Here is a 21,067-nt window from a genome sequence, read left to right as displayed (position 1 = left end):
ACATTATTACTGATGATAGGACGACATAAACTGTATCTTGGAAAGTCTACACATTCTAGGTATCAGATTCACATGGAATTGTTGTGCAATTTAAATGTTTAAATACGAAACTATTTGTGAAAAGATGTAATGTAATTTTAGCTTCCAAATGAAATAATTGTTTTTTCATGGGTGAACTATGCTCATCTCAGTGGCCCTGCATTGGTTATAAATTATGAAACACGCTCTTCTCTCCCCTACTATATTCCGAAAATGTAACTTCCTGTTCCAAGGACGTTAGGGCGACGGTCCTACGTTAACTTCTCTAGGGTAGGGGGCAGCATTTGGAGTTTTGGATGAAAAGCATACCCAAATTAAACGGCCTGCTACTCGGGCCCAGAATATATGATATGCATATAACTGGTAGATTTGGATAGAAAACACTCTAAAGTTTCCTCAGTCTTCCGGCTCTTTCATTCAAACCCAACCCCTTTCCTTTGTGTAACCAGCCGTCATGTCGGCTCCGTCCACCAGGGACATTTTCTTTGACATAATTTGTAATTAATGTATGATGTAATTCTGTGTGATAATTTAGTAAATAAATAAACCAAATTATAATCAATAAATAAACCACATTTTGTATTGCTGATTCAGCTTGTTAGCCAGGGTTCGTGAAGATAACCAAGAATTTACAACTTTCAGATGAGACTGAATAAAGTGACGATTAAATATTGACTACTATTGATGTAAAAGATTACACAGTCGTTAAGAGTTTATTCGGAAGATAACAGCTCTATAAACATTATTTCATTGTGCCCTGGCTTTCTAGTTAATTACATTCACCTGATTAGCTTAATCAGAAAATATGAATTACAGAGAAATTATTTCATAGAATAGCATGTCATATCACTTAATCCGGCATAGCCAAAGATATGACAACGGCATCCCTAGCCACGTCCTCAGAGCATGCGCAGACCATCTGCCCCCCCCCCCCCCCCCCCAATCAATCTACACACAATACCACATAATAACAAAGCCAAAAACAGGTCTTTAGAAACAAAACAAAAACCCGGAAATATCACATTTACGTAAGTAATCAGACCCTTTACTGAGTACTTTGTTGAAGCACCTTTGGCAGTGATTGCAGCCTCCAGTCTTCTTGGGTATGACTCTACAAGCTTGGCACACCTGTATTTGGGGAGTTTCTCCCATTTCTTCTCTGCAGATCCTCACCTGTTCTAATCTCTGTGTAAATCTGGAACAATGTACTGTTCTAATCTCTGTGTATATGTGGAACACTGAACAGTCCTGTTCTAATCTCTGAATATTTGTCTTTGTCCTCCAGGTCTCCTGGAGAATGCTTTGGGGATGACCTGCTGGAAGAGCAGCACCTTGCTGGACTACCTGTGTGACTCCAGAGAACCATCTTCCGTCACCACCTTTGTCCTTCTGCAAGTCCTATAGAGAGCCCCAGGATTTAGAGCGTAAGCGGTGTCGGGGGGGTGGGGAGGGCAGGGGGCTGGTGGATGGGTTAAAGGCACATATCCCTGTCTGCCAGAGAGCCACCCACCCACACTGATGGTGTCCCCTGCCTATGTTTCTCCCACCACCCCTTGGCAATGGTGACATGAGTACGTGATGTGGAGGAGCCTATTGTATTTTTGAGGAAGAATCTCTACCACCTACCATTACATTCGGATTGTTTTCGCCGTGCACTCTGGGACTGAGTCTGTGCGGGGTGATGTTGCTGGCGTCATGCGGTCGCCTCCGGCGGCTCTTCCGTCAGTCTCACTCCCTCACTCTCCAGACCAGCCTCCTGCTCCTGTTCCTCTTCTGCATGGTGAGCGTCCTGGTCTCCGCCTACTTCCTCTACGGAGTCAAGCGGGAGCTGGAACCAGCGGCGGGGGGCATGGGAGGGCCGGAGGAGGGCACTGCTGACTGGGACGACCGCCGTGCCGCCACACCCTCCACCTCCTCCCGGGCGCTCCCTCCACACACGGCCAGGCCCTCAGATGTGTTGCGCACTGACCCTGTGGTGCTGGTGTTTGTGGAGAGCCTATACTCCCAGCTGGGACAGGACATTGTGGCCATCCTGGAGTCTGGCCGCTTCCTCTACCGAACCGAGATGGCCCCGGGAAAGGGGGACATGCCTACCCTGACAGACAAGGACAGAGGCCGTTTCACACTGGTCATCTATGAGAACATCCTGAAGTATGTCAACCTGGACGCTTGGAACAGAGACCTGCTGGACAAGTACTGTGTGGAGTATGGAGTGGGTATCATAGGCTTCTTTAAGGTTAGTATGCAGTGGGTTTTATAGGCTTCTTTTAAGATGAGAGCCAGTCACTGATTTCAGCCCAGGACACCGATCCAGTATTGTTATCTTTAATCAACTGTGTAAACAGTAGAAACAGTAGCAAAATAAAGATGCCTGTGAAGCTATATAAATGACTAATTTTAATTCTAGGGGCACTTGTACTGATTGTGTCCATCAGTTGTTGTAACCTTCATTTAACTAGGCAAGTCAGTTAAGAACATTAAGAACAAATTCTTATTTACATTGACGGCCTATCGGGGAACAGTGGGTTAACTGCCTTGTTCAGGCAGGGGATTCGATCCAGCAACCTTTCGGTTACTGGCCCAACGCAACACATCTGAGGGCCTGGCCGTGTGTGGAGGGAGCGCCCGGGAGGAGGTGGAGGGTGTGGCGGCACGGCGGTCGTCACTAGGCTACCTGCCGCGCCAAATCTTTTTGTGCTTAAGCACCTCTTCAGTCTGACCCCATCATGGTGAATTAGACTCATCAGTCCCCTTCACCCTGACTCTGCCCTTGGCCCTCTCTCTGCAATAGGCTGCAATCACCACATAGACTAGAAGAAGTCCTCCTGACCTAAGCACTAAATATCCTTTCCCACTCTGGGATATGCATGCATTGCTGGAGGTCAGGTTTAGAGAAAATAGACACCTAGATTGGTTTATGTAAGCACATAGTCAAATGACTAGAGAAATAGTACATTTTTTTTCTAATGTGTACCTCCCTGAATCCGAGGGAGAATTCTGTGGTAAAAGTTGCTGAATGAAATATGCGCTCGTTAATTTTTAAATGACTCCCGGCTGCGTAAAAGGTGGGCAGGTTCCGCCTTGGTGTCATCTACCTCCAAGAGCAGCGAGTACAGTATAACACACACACACACACACACACACACACACACACACACACACACACACACACACACACACACAGGGGTTTGTATACAGAGTCTGTGGTTGTTTGCCATGCTGTGGTTGGCTGCTAGCCTGCTGTTTCTCTAGTACGGTGGTCCTGTCATGGCTCATAGCTCAGCTGATAATGGCCCCGCTGGAACATGGTTCAGCAAATTCACCAGGAGTGGAGTGGGACTCAGCTGCTTGGCTGCTACAGTACGTCCGCCTGCCTAATTCTCTTTGGTTGGGTCTGAAGTGAACACCCACCTGTTTAAACCACTACACTGGGACCAAGTGGCCTCGCACAGCCTGCCTGGTCCCAGAGCACTCAAGCAGGGCTACCGCAACTACAGGTTAGATCCCGGCACTAGAGCAGGGCTGTAATAACTACAGGTTAGATCCCGGCACTAGAGCAGGGCTGTAATAACTACAGGTTAGATCCCGGCACTAGAGCAGGGCTGTAATAACTACAGGTTAGATCCCGGCACTAGAGCAGGGTTGTAATAACTACAGGTTAGATCCCGGCACTAGAGCAGGGCTGTAATAACTACAGGTTAGATCCCGGCACTAGAGCAGGGTTGTAATAACTACAGGTTAGATCCCGGCACTAGAGCAGGGCTGTAATAACTACAGGTTAGATCCCGGCACTAGAGCAGGGTTGTAATAACTACAGGTTAGATCCCGGCACTAGAGCAGGGTTGTAATAACTACAGGTTAGATCCCGGCACTAGAGCAGGGCTGTAATAACTACAGGTTAGATCCCGGCACTAGAGCAGGGTTGTAATAACTACAGGTTAGATCCCGGCACTAGAGCAGGGCTGTAATAACTACAGGTTAGATCCCGGCACTAGAGCAGGGTTGTAATAACTACAGGTTAGATCCCGGCACTAGAGCAGGGTTGTAATAACTACAGGTTAGATCCCGGCACTAGAGCAGGGTTGTAATAACTACAGGTTAGATCCCGGCACTAGAGCAGGGTTGTAATAACTACAGGTTAGATCCCGGCACTAGAGCAGGGCTGTAATAACTACAGGTTAGATCCCGGCACTAGAGCAGGGCTGTAATAACTACAGGTTAGATCCCGGCACTAGAGCAGGGTTGTAATAACTACAGGTTAGATCCCGGCACTAGAGCAGGGTTGTAATAACTACAGGTTAGATCCCGGCACTAGAGCAGGGCTGTAATAACTACAGGTTAGATCCCGGCACTAGAGCAGGGCTGTAATAACTACAGGTTAGATCCTGGCACTAGAGCAGGGCTGTAATAACTACAGGTTAGATCCCGGCACTAGATCAGGGCTGTAATAACTACAGGTTAGATCCCGGCACTAGAGCAGGGCTGTTATAACCAGAGACCAGCCACCAGCACCCTCACTTTTAATTACACCCAGGCAGGGGATAGAGGTTGCTTTAAGCTCCTCTCGTCCTCCCATTAGTCATTGAGCTTAATCCCATATCCATGTAGTTGCTGTATAATTGGAGTAAATCCTCCCCTCCTAAACTAGCACTAGAGTCAGTCTCCTCATAATTCACCCAAGGTTAGGCTATGTTAAGAACTGCACCCTTTTCCGGGTGTTTTGTGGCTGTTTGGCCAATCAGCCCATAGTAACCCTGAGCTAGTAACCATGTTGCCATGATGCACGAGGGCTAGTATTTGATATACCATCCTAGTCCCTATATATATCTGACTGAGAGGTATACCTAATAGCTATAGGTCAATACTGCAAGTGATGTTGAATTCCTTAAGTCAATATCCAGACGGATACAGTGGGGCAAAAAATTATTTATTCAGCCACCAATTGTGCAAGTTCTCCCACTTAAAAATATGAGAGAGGCCTGTAATTTTCATCATAGGTGCACTTCAACTATGACAGACAAAATGAAGGAAGAAAATCCAGAAAATCACATTGTCGGATTTTTAATGAATTTATTTGCAAATTATGTTTGTAACTAAGGCGCCCGGGGAGTAGCTGTTGTTGGGGGTTAACTTCCTTGCTCAGGGCAGAATGGTAGATTTTTCCACCTTGCCGGCTTGGGGATTCGAAACACCGACCTTTCGTTTACTGGCCCAACGCTCTTAACCGCTAGGCTACCTGCACACATACACAGAGATTTACACACATACACACGACCCACGCATAGCCACACTTATGGGAATTATAGAGCCACTTTACCTCTTTTATAATGAATGTCTGAATCGGTGTCTATTGTGTGTAGGAGAATTGTAAGTAACATTCCCAGGTATGTGATCATCTCAAGGATAAAGTGTGCAAATGTTTTCACCAGGAAACTAACTGTAAACAGAAATGCAGCTGACTCCATCTCTCCCTTGTCCTCTCTCCCAGGCCAATGAGAACAGCCTACTTAGTGCCCAGTTGAAGGGCTTCCCCCTCTTCCTCCATTCCAACCTGGGCCTGAGGGACTGCAGTGTCAACCCCAAGTCCCCCCTGCTCCTCATCACTAAAGCCCGGGAGGTGGAGCGAGGCCCCCTACCCGGAGATGACTGGACTGTCTTCCAGTCCAACCACTCTACCTACGAGCCTGTTCTCTTAGCCAGGACCCGGGTACTAGACCTGGGCATGTCTGGGGTGGGTAGCAGCCCCCTCCATGCCTCTGTTGTCCAGGATCTGGGGCTTCACGACGGCATCCAGCGGGTGCTCTTCGGCAACAACCTCAACTTCTGGCTGCACAAGCTGGTGTTTGTGGACGCTGTGGCCTTCCTTACGGGCAAGAGGCTGTCTCTGTCTCTAGATCGTTACCTGCTGGTGGACATCGATGACATCTTCGTGGGCAAGGAGGGCACCCGCATGAAGGTCTCAGATGTCAAGGTAAGCATCTGTGGTGGATTGGTTTTTGTAAGGGGGGTTTTGTGTGTGTGAGAAGTTGGTTTACTTGTGTGTGTGTATGTGTGTAATCGCTTACCTGTTGCATCGCAATCTGCCCTATTCTATTGCTGGTGCATACATACTTCCCAGAGAGCCATGCTGTGTGATGGTGAGTAACAGTGAGTCATGCAGGTGTCAGTGCCAGAGGCAGAGCTGACCGTGATTGAAGGGGACAGAAGGTGAGACTGCCAGGTGAAATTACTATGTAGGACAGAGTCCATGCTAGAGCTGTGCAGATGTGACGGTGACACGGGCACAGGTGCAGTCGCCAAATGTATGTCCCCAGGGGGACTGTCTTGAGGACAGGGGGGGGGGGGGTTGGCCTGACTGTCTCACCCTGCCATTTTCACTGTCTATATCCCCTCAACAACCAGAGAGCGAGAGAAGAATGGGGGGAGAGCGAGAGAAGAATGGGGGGAGAGCGAGAGAAGAATGGGGGGAGAGCGAGAGAAGAATGGGGGGAGAGCGAGAGAAAAATGGAGGGAGAGCGAGAGAAGAATGGAGGGAGAGCGAGAGAAGAATGGAGGGAGAGCGAGAGAAGAATGGAAGGGAGAGCGAGAGAAGAATGGGGGGAGAGCGAGAGAAGAATGCGGGGAGAGCGAGAGAAGAATGGAGGGAGAGCGAGAGAAGAATGGAGGGAGAGCGAGAGAAGAATGGGGGGAGAGCGAGAGAAGAATGGAGGGAGAGCGAGAGAAGAATGGGGGAGAGCGAGAGAAGAATGGGGGGAGAGCGAGAGAAGAATTGAGGGAGAGCGAGAGAAGAATGGAGGGAGAGCGAGAGAAGAATGGAGGGAGAGGAGAGAGCGAGAGAAGAATGGGGGGAGAGCGAGAGAAGAATGGGGGGAGAGCGAGAGAAGAATGGGGGGAGAGCGAGAGAAGAATTGGGGGAGAGCGAGAGAAGAATGGAGGGAGAGCGAGAGAAGAATGGAGGGAGAGCGAGAGAAGAATGGAGGGAGAGCGAGAGAAGAATGGGGGGAGAGCGAGAGAAGAATGGAGGGAGAGCGAGAGAAGAATGGAGGGAGAGCGAGAGAAGAATGGAGGGAGAGCGAGAGAAGAATTGGAGGGAGAGCGAGAGAAGAATGGAGGGAGAGCGAGAGAAGAATGGAGGGAGAGCGAGAGAAGAATGGAGGGAGAGCGAGAGAAGAATGGAGGGAGAGCGAGAGAAGAATGGAGGGAGAGCGAGAGAAGAATGGAGGGAGAGCGAGAGAAGAATGGATGGAGAGCGAGAGAAATGGAGAGGAAGGATTAGTGCAGCGGAGTGGAACAGAATATATTTTCTTGTATTTCTATCCAATGCCTCGTTTGAAAATAGAATAAGACTCTGTTACTGGATTCCCTCCACACAGCCTCCTCAGCTCAGACAAACACTTAATACAAACTAAAGGTCAGGAGCCGCCCTCCAGCGTTCCTCCACATCTTTCTCTTTCTCCCTCAAACCCAGAGGACGGTGTTTGTCCGTACAGCCTCCCTCCCACAGCAGTAGGGTATGAAGCTCAGTTGAACTACTCTTCTCCAGCTTTGCTTTGTGTGATGAGTTACTGTTCAAAGGGCGTCCGCAGACTCGCCTGCAGCATAAATATTTGATACAGCTTTGTGTTGTTTTCTCTTCTTCTTCCTCCCTTCCCCCGGTGCGAGCGAATGACTTTCAGTGAAGAGGGGGCGAATGAAACATAAACACAATCAAAGCGGTCTTGTTGAGTTGTCTTGTATGTCGGCGGGCCACAACAGTGTTAAATATGAATCAGGCTCTGATTGAGCCGGGGGGGGGGGGGGGGGGGGGGGGGGGCTAAACCTTAAAAACAAATAGATGCAGATGCAAAGTGAATATGGAAAGGGAATTGAGGGATGAGGACAGTTTGAATATGGATACGGTAATGAGGGGGGGGGGGGGCTGAATACTACTGCTAACTACAAATCAAGCTTTATTTTTAAAGCACATTTCAGACATGGAATGCAATGTGCTGCACAGGACAAAATGTATAAACAATGAAAATAAACCATTTAAATAAATGTAAATAAAAAAGAAACAATTTAAATAAAGGAATGACCATCTGAATGACTAAAAAACACTTGAAGGAAAAGCAAAGCTAAGAAGATGTTTTAAGATCTCTAAAATATGTCCACAGTTTCAGGCCCTCAGGTTCTCTCGCAGGCTATTCCAGAGGCTGGGGGAATAACCAAAGGCTGCCTCTCCCTGTGTCTTTGTTCTAGGCTTTGGTATAGTTAAAAGGCCAGTACCATAGGACCTGAGGGTAGGACTGGGTACATAACTTAAAAGCATGTCTGACATGTATTGGGATGCACAATCGTGGATTGATTTCAAAACCAATGAAACTCACAGGCAGCCAGTGCAGAGACCTTAAAACCAGTATGTGTGCTCTCTGTCTGGTCTTAGTCAGTACCTGTGCTGCAGCATTATGTATGTTTTGCAGTTGATCAATGGCTTTCTTGGGTAGACCAGACAGGAGAAAATCACAGTAGTAAAAGCATGGATGAATCTTATCAGCCTAAGAGAGAAACGGCCACACCTAGGTAAAAAGCTATTTTGGTCACATTCCTATTGTGTGATTCAAAAGTTCAGAATCTAAAATAACACCTAGGTGTTTTACCTGGTGTTTTATCTTTATTTTATCTTTTATCTTTAAGCTTGTAATAAAAGCATGGATGAATCTTATCAGCCTAAGAGAGAAACGGCCACAACTAGGTAAAAAGCTATTTTGGTCACATTCCTATTGTGTGATTCAAAAGTTCAGAATCTAAAATAACACCTAGGTGTTTTACCTGGTGTTTTATCTTTATTACCCGTGAATTCAAATGTGCGGCCAGTTTCTCTCTCTGTGCTTTTGCTCCAACAATAAGTACCTTGGTCTCGTCTTGATTTCGCTGGAGGAAGTTGAGATCCATGTAATTATTTACATCACTAACACTGTCTAATAATATCCTCTGGTGACCCAGAAATGCAAAGTTGTGTATCGTCTGGGTAGCAGTGAAAATCAATGCTGTGCTTTCTGATAACGCTGCCAAGGGTTAAAATATATAACTAAACCCTAACGGACCCAAAATCCAACCTTGTGGAACGCCACATGTGATGTGTGTTTTCTCTGAATTATGTTCTCTAAAGGTGACAATCTCGACCGGTAAACAGTTCCTAAACCAATTTAGAACTGGACCGGACATCTAACCCATCTTTACAGTCTGTCCAGAAGGTCATCATGGTTAACATTGTCGGATGCAGCACTTAAATCCAAGAGTACAAGGACAGAGCGCTGTTTGGCTGCTTTAACTAAGGCTGTCTCTGCTGTGGTGGGCAAAATATATACACTGCTCAAAAAAATAAAGGGAACACTAAAATAACACATCCTAGATCTGAATGAATGAAATATTCTTATTAAATACTTTTTTCTTTACATAGTTGAATGTGCTGACAACAAAATCACACAAAAATTATCAATGGAAATCAAATGTATCAACCCATGGAGGTCTGGATTTGGAGTCACACTCCAAATTAAAGTGGAAAACCACACTACAGGCTGATCCAACTTTGATGTAATGTCCTTAAAACAAGTCAAAATGAGGCTCAGTAGTGTGTGTGGCCTCCACGTGCCTGTATGACCTCCCTACAACGCCTGGGCATGCTCCTGATGAGGTGGCGGATGGTCTCCTGAGGGATCTCCTCCCAGACCTGGACTAAAGCATCCGCCAACTCCTGGACAGTCTGTGGTGCAACGTGGCGTTGGTGGATCGAGCGAGACATGATGTCCCAGATGTGCTCAATTGGATTCAGGTCTGGGGAATGGGCGGGCCAGTCCATAGCATCAATGCCTTCCTCTTGCAGGAACTGCTGACACACTCCAGCCACATGAGATCTAGCATTGTCTTGCATTAGGAGGAACCCAGGGCCAACCGCACCAGCATATGGTCTCACAAGGGGTCTGAGGATCTCATCTCGGTACCTAATGGCAGTCAGGCTACCTCTGGCGAGCACATGGAGGGCTGTGCGGCCCCCCAAAGAAATGCCACCCCACACCATGACTGACCCACCTCCAAAACGGTCATGCTGGAGGATGTTGCAGGCAGCAGAACGTTCTCCACGGCGTCTCCAGACTGTCCAGACTGTGAACCTGCTTTCGTCTGTGAAGAGCACAGGGCGCCAGTGGCGAATTTGCCAATCTTGGTGTTCTCTGGCAAATGAAAAACATCCTGCACGGTGTTGGGCTGTAAGCACAATCCCCACCTGTGGACGTCGGGCCCTCATACCACCCTCATGGAGTCTGTTTCTGACCGTTTGAGCAGACACATGCACATTTGTGGCCTGCTGGAGGTTATTTTGCAAGGCTCTGGCAGTGCTCCTCCTGCTCCTCCTTGCACAAAGGCGGAGGTAGCGGTCCTGCTGCTGGGTTGTTACCCTCCTACGGCCTCATCCACGTCTCCTGATGTACTGGCCTGTCTCCTGGTAGCGCCTCCATGCTCTTGACACTACACTGACAGACACAGCAAACCTTCTTGCCACAGCTCGCATTGATGTGCCATCCTGGATGAGCTGCACTACCTGAGCCACTTGTGTGGGTTGTAGACTCCGTCTCATGCTACCACTAGCGTGAAAGCACCGCCAGCATTCAAAAGCATTCAAAAGTGACCAAAACATCAGCCAGGAAGCATAGGAACTGAGAAGTGGTCTGTGGTCCCCACCTGTAGAACCACTCCTTTATTGGGGGTGTCTTGCTAATTGCCTATCATTTCCACCTGTTGTCTATTCCATTTGCACAACAGCATGTGAAATGTATTGTCAATCAGTGTTGCTTCCTAAGTGGACAGTTTGATTTCACAGAAGTGTGATTGACTTGGAGTTACATTGTGTTGTTTAAGTGTTCCCTTTATTTTTTTGAGCAGTGTATATATTTACTGTTTGAAAACCAATTTCTCCAGAATTTTGCTTAAGAATGAAAGGTTGGAGATTGGACACAAATTGCTAAGAGCTGAAGAAACTAGATTATGAAGAAAAGTAATGTAAAATGTTTCACCATAGCAGTTTTTAGTGCAGTTGGGAAAGTTCCTGTGAACAGGGAGTGATTTGACAATAGCTTGCACTATTTCAGATATGCAATTAAAAACTGTTTTGAAGAAGGTGGTAGGGATAGGATTGAGAAGGCAAGTTGAATGCTTAAGTTGTGATATCACTTTCCTGACCACATCTGTAAACGAGGGGGTAAAAAATGCATAGTGCCTTTGCGTGGTAGGCTATGGCACTTCTCATCAAGGCTTGCTTGACTGATACCCAGCCTAATGTTGGTTATCTTATCTCTGAAATATGCCGCAAACTCATCACATTTAGATGGGAAGAAAAGTTCACATAGGTTTTTAATGGGGGAGGATTTATCAGGCCATCAATGGTTGAGAAGAACACTCTGGAATTATTCTGATTTAATAGTGATCAAGTTAGAAAAATGAGTCCGTCTGGTATTTCTAATTGCCTTGTAATATATGCCAAGTTACTGTCTCAGGATATCATAATGGACCTGCAACTTTAACTTTCTCCACTGCCACTCTTCCTTTCTGCAGTTTCTCTTTACTTGATTAGTTGCCTCACTCGTTCAAGGGGCTCTCTGTTTGGATGTGGCCTTTTTCAACTCTACTGGAGCTATGGCATCAATGCTTACTCTCAATTTGATATTAAATGAATCATCACAAGAGGAAGGCAGAATAGGTTTTGGCGTATTGTTCATACACTCAATAAAATCTGTGGCAACTTCAGAGGTAAGATAGCGTTTCTTAATAATGTGTTATGGGCAACAAGGTAGTAAAAAATCTGCAGTGGTGATCAGATAAAGCAACATCAACAATAGAGGATATGTCAGAGGAAAGCCCCTTGGTAATAACCAGGTCCAGTAGAAAGCCCCTTGGTAATAACCAGGTCCAGAGTATGGCTGTGGTTATGGGTGGGCCCAGTAACATGTTGGATCAAGTCCGTAGAGCTCAGTACATTCAGTAATTAAATGGCCTTGGAGTCAGACTCTTTTTCTTTACTGATAAATCAGTGCTTTGGTGGCCTTTACAGTGCCACTATGCCTCTGGGGCATCTGCCTCGAGGTAACCAATGGAATAACAACCAAATGATTCATATTACAGCCACATTTTCTGACAGTCTTGAATCTAACAGAATGATAGGAGATTACCTTTTCTATAAACTCACTAGAAGGCAGAGTTAAAAAAATAAAAATAAAAAACAATTATGTTACTCACAATAACCATAGTGCCATTTGTACAGGAGTTGATATGGTTTCCAAGTCCTCTGTTGCTTATTCTGACAGGGAGGACTGGAGCACTACCAGACACTGTCTGTCAGTCTCTAAAACGGTTTTCAGTGTTGCTGGAAATAATCCTGGAACCCCGACTCATCGACAGCTTTGCTATAGGAGGAATTTAAAAATGAGATCTGGTTTACCTAAGTTACAGCAAGGTCGGTGTACTGAGAAAGCAGGTTATCCTTTTCCCGCAGCTGAGCTAACAGCAGGAGGATATCTTCATTAAACTGCTTGATGGTGGTGCATTTAGGGCAAACAAATTCCTGTCTATTTTCCAGTACCACCTTATCTTCATCTTGTGATTGTGTGGAAATCATCTAACACCTAAGGCATTTGTGCCCAGCGGGGGATAAAAACACCAGTGGGCTAGCACTGTTAGCATTAGCCTGCTCCGTTTTCAAGATGGCTAGCAGCTAAATGCTACTTAACAGGACACAAATTTGAGGTCCCAGCCGTAATGACTGACCACGTCGCGCAGTGGCGTTTCTAGATTGTATGGCTCCCTGAATCCCACCATTCTGGACGAACTGTAATTTTTATTCAGACATTTGGAACAACGAAAATTAATAATCATAACATTTAAATATATATATATATATATATATATATATATATATATATATATATATATATATATATATATATATATATATATATATATATATATATATATATATATACAAAAACACAAAAATAAGACGTATAAATATCAAAAAGAAGTAACAAAGAAAAAAATAGAAACAAATTTGTGTTGATTTGGCACTGAGCATCACTACCCATTTTATATTATTCTTAATGATTTCACACAAACCGGAAAAAAATGAAACAATATGTCTGTGAAACTATATTCACAGTATTATGAATGAATTGTGGTTAATTTGGTAGTATTTCGTAGTGTGACTGATTTTACTAATTGCATTAGTACTGTACAAAGTTAGAGGTGCGCTATTTGATAGTTTCCCCCGCTCCCCCTACCTCGGGCTTCCAGGGGGAGACCTGAGGTTAACTTACCCCCGCCCCCTTCCCATCTCGTACTTCTGAGTGGGAGACCTTCCCAGGCAGTAGCCTGCCTAGCTCACAAATTAGAATCAGATAGTTCACTCCGACAAGTTTAATTATTGACCCACAGTTCCACATGGTGACATGATATTGACGTGACGAGCAAATGAGCAATAGAAAACCGATCGCACAAATGTCACCATTCCAACAAAACAAGTCTGTGGCCGCCTCCGGCAAGATGCTGCCCTGGGCGGCTGCCCATGTCGCTAAATGTTTTATTTTATTACATTTTACCTTTATTTAACTAGGCAAGTCAGTTAAGAACACATTCCTATTTTCAATGACGGCCTAGGAACGGCCGTGGGTTAACTGCCTGTTCAGGGGCGGAACGACAGATTTGTACCTTGTCAGCTCGGGGATTTGAACATGAAACCTTTCGGTTTCTAGTCCAACTCTCTAACCACTAGGCTACCCTGCCGCCACTGACGTTGCAGAATCCTTAGCAATACAAACTTTAGCTATAATTTAAAATTATTTAATGAAGACTATACTGAACAAAAATATAAACGCATCATGTAAAGTGTTGGTCCCATAAAAGATCCCAGTAATGTTCCGTACTCACTAAAAGCTTATTTCTCTCTAATTTTGTGCACAAATTTGTTACATCCCTGTTAGTGAGCATTTCTCCTTTCCAGGATAATCCACCCACCTGACTGGTGTGGCATATCGATCAGCATTATCATTAGACAGGTGCAGCCTTGTGCAGGGGACAACAAAAGGCAGTTTGGGAATGTTACGTTTTGTCACAACACAATGCCACAGATGTCTCAAGTTTTGAGGGAGCTTGCAATTGGCATGCTGACTGCAGAAATGTCCACCAGAGCTGTTGCGAGAGAATTTAATGTTAATTTCTCTACCATAACACTCCATCGTCGTTTTAGAGAATTTGGCAGTACGTCCAACCAGCCTCACAACCGCAGACCATGTGTAACCACGCCAGCCCAGGACCTCCACATTAGGCTTCATCTGCAGGATCATCTGAGACCAGTCACCTGGACAGCTGATGAAACTGAGGAGTATTTCTGTCTATAATAAAGCCCTTTTGTGTGGAATAAATTGGTTTGGCTGGGCCTGGCTCCCAAGTGGGTGGGCCTATACCCATTCATGGCTGCGCCCCTGCCCAGTCATGTGAAGTCCATAGATTAGGGCCTAATTTATTTCAATTGACTGATTTCCTTACATGAACTGTAACTCAGTAAATTCGTTGAAATTGTTGCATGTTGCAATTTATATTTTTCAGTATATTTCATAAAAACAACAAACCGAGTGTAGACAAGTACACTGTTCTGTTGCGCGCTCTAATGACATCTGTTGCGAGTGACAAAGAATGCATATGTGGTGGCCTAGTGGTCTAAGACATTTCCTCTGACACACACGATGTATCACTGCTAGCATAGGCTCTTTCAGCACACTCTTCTCCTACCTTTCAGCTCCATCTTTCTCTATCCAATAAACATGCAACATACTTAAACATATATGTATTTAAAAAATAAATGCATGTGAATGAGTCTTAAATTGTCCCTGTCTCCTCTGTCTAGGCCCTACTGGAGACCCAGAATGACCTCCGAACCTCCGTCCCCAACTTCACCTTCAACCTGGGCTTCTCTGGGAAGTTCTTCCATACTGGTGGGTGGAGTGGACAGACCCACTGCATGACTGTAACACTCAGGGGGATCAAATACAATGTCTTATGGCAGACAAACATCAATAATCTCTCGTGGACAGACTACGTAAACGTTTGACCAAATGACACGTGATTTTAGTTCTGGGTTAACCAAGATTACATCATCAGTTACTTCACAAAGAAAATGCATGGATCAAATGTCCAAATCAATTATTGCATTACTGTTGATGCTTAATATAATGAACTTGCTTTTAGATTTGCCCAGCACATACACTACCAGTCAGAAGTTTGGACGCCTACTCATTCAAGGGTTTTTCTTAGTTTTCATTATTTTCTACATTATAAAATAATAGTGAAGACATCAAAACTATGAAATAGCACATATGGAATCATGTAGTAAACAAAAAAGTATTAAACAAATCAAATATATTTGAGATTCTTCAAAGTAGCCACTGTTTGCCTTGATGACAGCTTTGCACCTGCTTGGCATTCTCTCAACCAGATTCATGGGGTAGTCACTAGGAATGCATTTCAATTAACAGGTGTGCCTTGTTAAAAGTTAATTTGTGGAATTTATTTCCTTAATGTGTTTGAGCCAATCAGTTGTGTTGTGACAAGGTAGGGGTGGTATTCAGAATATAGCCCTATTTGCTAAAATACCAAGTCCATATTATGGTAAGAACAGCTCAAATAAGCAAAGAGAAACGACAGTCCAGTACTTTAGGACATGAAGGTCAGTCAATCCGGAACAAGAACAGCTCAAATAAGCAAAGAGAAACGACAGTCCATTACTTTAGGACATGAAGGCCAGTCAATCCGGAACAAGAACAGATCAAATAAGCAAAGAGAAACGACAGTCCATTACTTTAGGACATGAAGGTCAGTCAATCCGGAACAATTCAAGAACTTTGAAAGTTTATTCAAGTGCAGTCGTAAAAACCATCAAGCGCTATGATGAAACTGGCTCTCATGAGGGCCGCCACAGGAAAGGAAGACCCAGACCCAGGTAAGTTCATTAGAGTTACCAGACTCAGAAATTGCAGCCCAAATAAATGCTATTCAGAGGAGACGTGCGTGAATCAGGCCTTCATGGTCAAATTGCTGCAAAGAAACCACTACTAAAGGACACCAATAAGAGACTTGCTTGGGCCAAGAAACACAAACAGTAGACATTAGACTGGTGGAAATGTGTCCTTTTGGTCTGAGTCCAAATTAGAGAATTTTGGTCCCAACTGCTGTGTCATTGTGAGAACGGATTATCTATGCATGTGTGCTTCCCACCGTGAAGCATGGAGGAGAAGGTGTGATGGTGTGGGGGTGCTTTGCTGGTGACACTGTCTGTGATCTATTTTGAATTCAAGGCACACTTAACTAGCATGAATCCCACAGCATTCTGCAGCAATACGCCATCCCATCTGGTTTGCGCTTAGTGGGACTATGTTTTTCAACAGGACAATGACCCAACACACATCCAGGCACACTGTAAGGGCTATTTGACCAAGGCGAGGGATGATGTGCTACATCAGATGACCTGACCTCCACAATCACCCGACATCAACCCAATTGAAATGGTTTGGGATGAGTTGGACCGCAGAGTGAAGGAAAAGCAGCCAACAACTCCTCAGTATATGTGGGAACTCCTTCCAGTTGAAGCTGGTTAAGAGAATGCCAAGAGTGTGCAAAGCTGTCATCAAGGCAAAGGGTGGCTACTTTGAGGAATGTAAAATATATTTAGATTTGTTTAACACTTTTTGGGTTACTTCATGATTCCATGTGTTATTTCACAGTTATGTCTTCACTATTATTATATGATGTAGAAAAGAGTAAAAATAATGAAAAACCCTTGAATGAGTAGGTGTTCTAAAACTTTTGACTGATACTGTATATCGGTAGGTTTTCAACACCAGCACACACCCTTGCCCATGCCATGTCTGTATATATGTAGACTAGACTAAATCCCCTCTGTGTGTCTCGATGCACCAGGTACAGATGAGGAGGACCTGGGGGATGACCTGCTCCTCTCCTATGGGAAGGAGTTCTGGTGGTTCCCCCACATGTGGAGTCACATGCAGCCCCACCTCTTCCACAACCAGTCGGTGCTAGCTGAACAGATGCTCCTCAACAGGAGGTTTGCACAGGTAGGTTGGGGGTCCTGCTCTACGCTGACTGGGGGTCGTACTGGTACTACTGTTGGTAAAAAATTTAAAATACATCTATTTTAATGTTATAATTTCATTGACAAAAAAAAACATGGATTAAAAAATAAATAAAAAATATATACAGTTGAAATCAGAAGTTTACATACACTTAGGTTACATACACTTAGGTTACATACACTTAGGTTACATACACTTAGGTTACATACACTTAGGTTACATACACTTAGTTTACATACACTTAGGTTACATACACTTAGGTTACATACAGGTTACACTTAGGGTTACATACACTTAGGTTACATACACTTAGGTTACATACACTTAGGTTACATACACTTAGGTTACATACACTTAGGTTACATACACTTAGGTTACATACACTTAGGTTACATACACTTAGGTTACATACACTTAGGTTACATACACTTAGGTTACATACACTTAGGTTACATACACTTAGGTTACATACACTTAGGTTACATACACTTAGGTTACATACACTTAGGTTGCATACACTTAGGTTACATACACTTAGGTTACATACACTTAGGTTACATACACTTAGTTTACATACACTTAGGTTACATACACTTAGGTTACATACACTTAGGTTACATACACTTAGGTTACATACACTTAGGTTACATACACTTAGTTTACATACACTTAGGTTACATACACTTAGGTTACATACACTTAGGTTACATACACTTAGGTTACATACACTTAGTTTACATACACTTAGTTTACATACACTTAGGTTACATACACTTAGTTTACATACACTTAGGTTGCATACACTTAACTTGTTTTTCAACCACTCAACAAATTTCTTGTTAACAAACTTTAGTTTTGGCAAGTCGGTTAGGACATCTACTTTGTGCATGATGCAAGTCATTTTTTAAATAATTGTTTACAGACAGATTATTTCACCTATAATTCGCTGTATCACAATTCCAGTGGGTCAGAAGTTTACATACACTAAGTTGACTGTGCCTTTAAACAGCTTGGAAATTTCCAGAAAATTATGTCATGGCTTTAGAAGCTTCTGATAGGCTAATTGACATAATTTGAGTCATTTGGAGGTGTACAGACTCAGTGCCTCTTTGCTTGTCATCATGGGAAGATCAAAATAAATCAGCCAAGACCTCAGAAAAAAAATAATTGTAGACCTCCACAAGTCTGGTTCATTCTTGGGAGCAATTTCCAAATGCCTGAAGGTACCACGTTCATATGTACAAACAATAGTACGCAAGTATGAACACCATGGGACCATGCAGCCGTCATACTGCTCAGGAAGGATACCCGTTCGGTCTCTAGAGATTAATGTACTTTTGTGCGAAAAGTGCAAATCAATCCCAGAACAACAGCAAACAACCTTATGAAGATGCTGGAGGAAACCGAAACAAAAGTATCTATATCCACAGTAAAACAAGTCCTATATTGACATAACCTAAAAGGCCGCTCAGCAAGGAAGAAGCCACTGCTCCAAAATCACCTTTAAAAATGCCAGACTACGGTTTGCAACTGGTGACCAAGATCGTACTTTTTGGATTAATGTCCTCTGGCCTGATGAAACAAAAATAGAACTGTTTGGCCATAATGACCATCGTTATGTTTGGAGGAAAAAGGGGCAGGCTTGCATGCCGAAGAACACCATCCCAACCGTGAAGCACGGGGGTGGCAGCATCATGTTGTGGGGTTGCTTTGCTGCAGGAGGGACTGGTGCACTTCATAAAATAAATGGTATCATGAGGAAGGGAAAATTACGCGGATATATTGAAGCAACATCTCTAGACATCAGTCAGGAAGTTGAAGCTTGGTCGCAAATGGGTCTTCCAAATGGACAATGACCCCAAGCATACTTCTAAAATTGTGGCAAAGTGGATTAAGGACAAGGTATTGGAGTGGCCATCACAAAGCCCTGACCTCAATCCTATAGAAAATGTGTTGGCAGAACTGAAAAAGCGTGTGTGAGCATGGAGGCCTACAAACCTGACTCAGTTACACCAGCTCTGTCAGGAGGAATGGGCCAAAATTCACCCAACTTATTGTGGGAAGCTTGTGGAAGGCTACCCGAAACGTTTGACCCAAGTTAAACAATTTAAAGGCAATGCTACCAAATACTAATTGAGTACACAGTGGGGCAAAAAAGTATTTAGTCAGCCACCAATTGTGCAAGTTCTCCCACTTAAAAAGATGAGAGAGGCCTGTAATTTTCATCATAGGTACACTTCAACTATGACAGAAAAATTAGGGGAAAAAATCCAGAAAATCACATTGTAGGATTTCTAATGAATTTATTTGCAAATTATGGTGGAAAATAAGTATTTGGTCAATAACAAACAAGCAAGATTTCTGGCTCTCACAGACCTGTAACTTCTTCTTTAAGAGGCTCCTCTGTCCTCCACTTGTTACCTGTATTAATGGCACCTGTTTGAACTTGTTATCAGTATAAAAGACACCTGTCCACAACCTCAAACAGTCACACTCCAAACTCCACTATGGCCAAGACCAAAGAGCTGTCAAAGGACACCAGAAACAAAATTGTAGACCTGCACCAGGCTGGGAAGACTGCAATAGGTAAGCAGCTTGGTTTGAAGAAATCAACTGTGGGAGCAATTATTAGGAAATGGAAGACATACTAGACATACAAGACCACTGATAATCTCCCTCGATCTGGGGCTCCACGCAAGATCTCACACCGTGGGGTCAAAATTATCACAAGAACGGTGAGCAAAAATCCCAGAACCACACGGGGGGACCTAGTGAATGACCTGCAGAGAGCTGGGACCAATGTAACAAAGCCTACCATCAGTAACACACTACGCCGCCAGGGACTCAAATCCTGCAGTGCCAGACGTGTCCCCCTGCTTAAGCCAGTACATGTCCAGGCCCGTCTGAAGTTTGCTAGAGAGCATTTGGATGATCCAGAAGAATATTGGAAGAATGTCATATGGTCAGATGAAAACCAAAATATAACTTTTTGGTAAAAACTCAACTCGTCGTGTTTGGAGGACAAAGAATGCTGAGTTGCATCCAAAGAACACCATATCTACTGTGAAGCATGGGGCTGTTTTTCTGCAAAGGGACCAGGACGACTGATCCGTGTAAAGGAAAGAATGAATGGGGCCATGTATCGTGAGACTTTGAGTGAAAACCTCCTATCAGCAAGGGCATTGAAGATGAAACATGGCTGGGTCTTTCAGCATGACAATGATCCCAAACACACCGCCCGGGCAACGAAGCATTTCAAGGTCCTGGAGTGGCCTAGCCAGTCTCCAGATGTCAACCCCATAGAAAATCTTTGGAGGGAGTTGAAAGTCTGTGTTGCCCAGCAACAGCCCCAAAACATCACTGCTCTAGACGAGATCTGCATGGAGGAATGGGCCAAAAAAAAAAAAAAATATTTTACCTTTATTTAACTAGGCAAGTCAGTTAAGAACAAATTCTTATTTTCAATGACGGCCTAGGAACAGTGGGTTAACTGCCTGTTCAGGGGCAGAACGACAGATTCGGAGGTCCTTGGAGCGACGCACAATTGGCCTAGCGTCGTCTTAGTTAGGGAGGGTTTGGCCGGTAGGGATATTCTTGTCTCATTGCGCACTAGCGACTCCTGTGGCGGGCCGGGCGCAGTGCGCGCTGACCAGTTCGCAAGGTGTACGGTGTTTCCTCTGACACATTGGTGCAGCTGGCTTCTTGGTTGGATGCGCGCTGTGTTAAGAAGCAGTGCGGCTTGGTTGGGTTGTGTTTCGGAAGACGCATGCTCTTGACCTTCGTCTCTCCCGAGCCCATATGGGAGTTGTAGCGATGAGACAAGACAGTAACTACTAACAATTGGATACCAAGAAATTGGG

General features: G+C 44.5%; 1 protein-coding gene across 1 annotated transcript in view; it reads left to right on the top strand.

Annotated features, from left to right (window-relative positions):
* The window catches only part of LOC139388353 (bifunctional heparan sulfate N-deacetylase/N-sulfotransferase 1-like), a 144,038-nt gene that overhangs the window by 82,172 nt on the left and 40,799 nt on the right, over window positions 1-21,067 (top strand). The window contains exons 3-6 of the mRNA XM_071134968.1: window positions 1,325-2,275; window positions 5,528-6,010; window positions 14,966-15,053; window positions 17,035-17,189. Of these exons, the coding sequence (XP_070991069.1) occupies window positions 1,721-2,275; window positions 5,528-6,010; window positions 14,966-15,053; window positions 17,035-17,189 (1,281 nt within the window). The 5' untranslated portion in view covers window positions 1,325-1,720. The remainder of the gene's footprint in view (window positions 1-1,324; window positions 2,276-5,527; window positions 6,011-14,965; window positions 15,054-17,034; window positions 17,190-21,067) is intronic.

This window comes from Oncorhynchus clarkii, chromosome 29, assembly GCF_045791955.1.
Source record: "Oncorhynchus clarkii lewisi isolate Uvic-CL-2024 chromosome 29, UVic_Ocla_1.0, whole genome shotgun sequence".
In the NCBI taxonomy this organism is placed as follows: Eukaryota; Metazoa; Chordata; class Actinopteri; order Salmoniformes; family Salmonidae; genus Oncorhynchus; species Oncorhynchus clarkii.
This window is presented reverse-complemented; position numbering and strand designations above follow the sequence as displayed.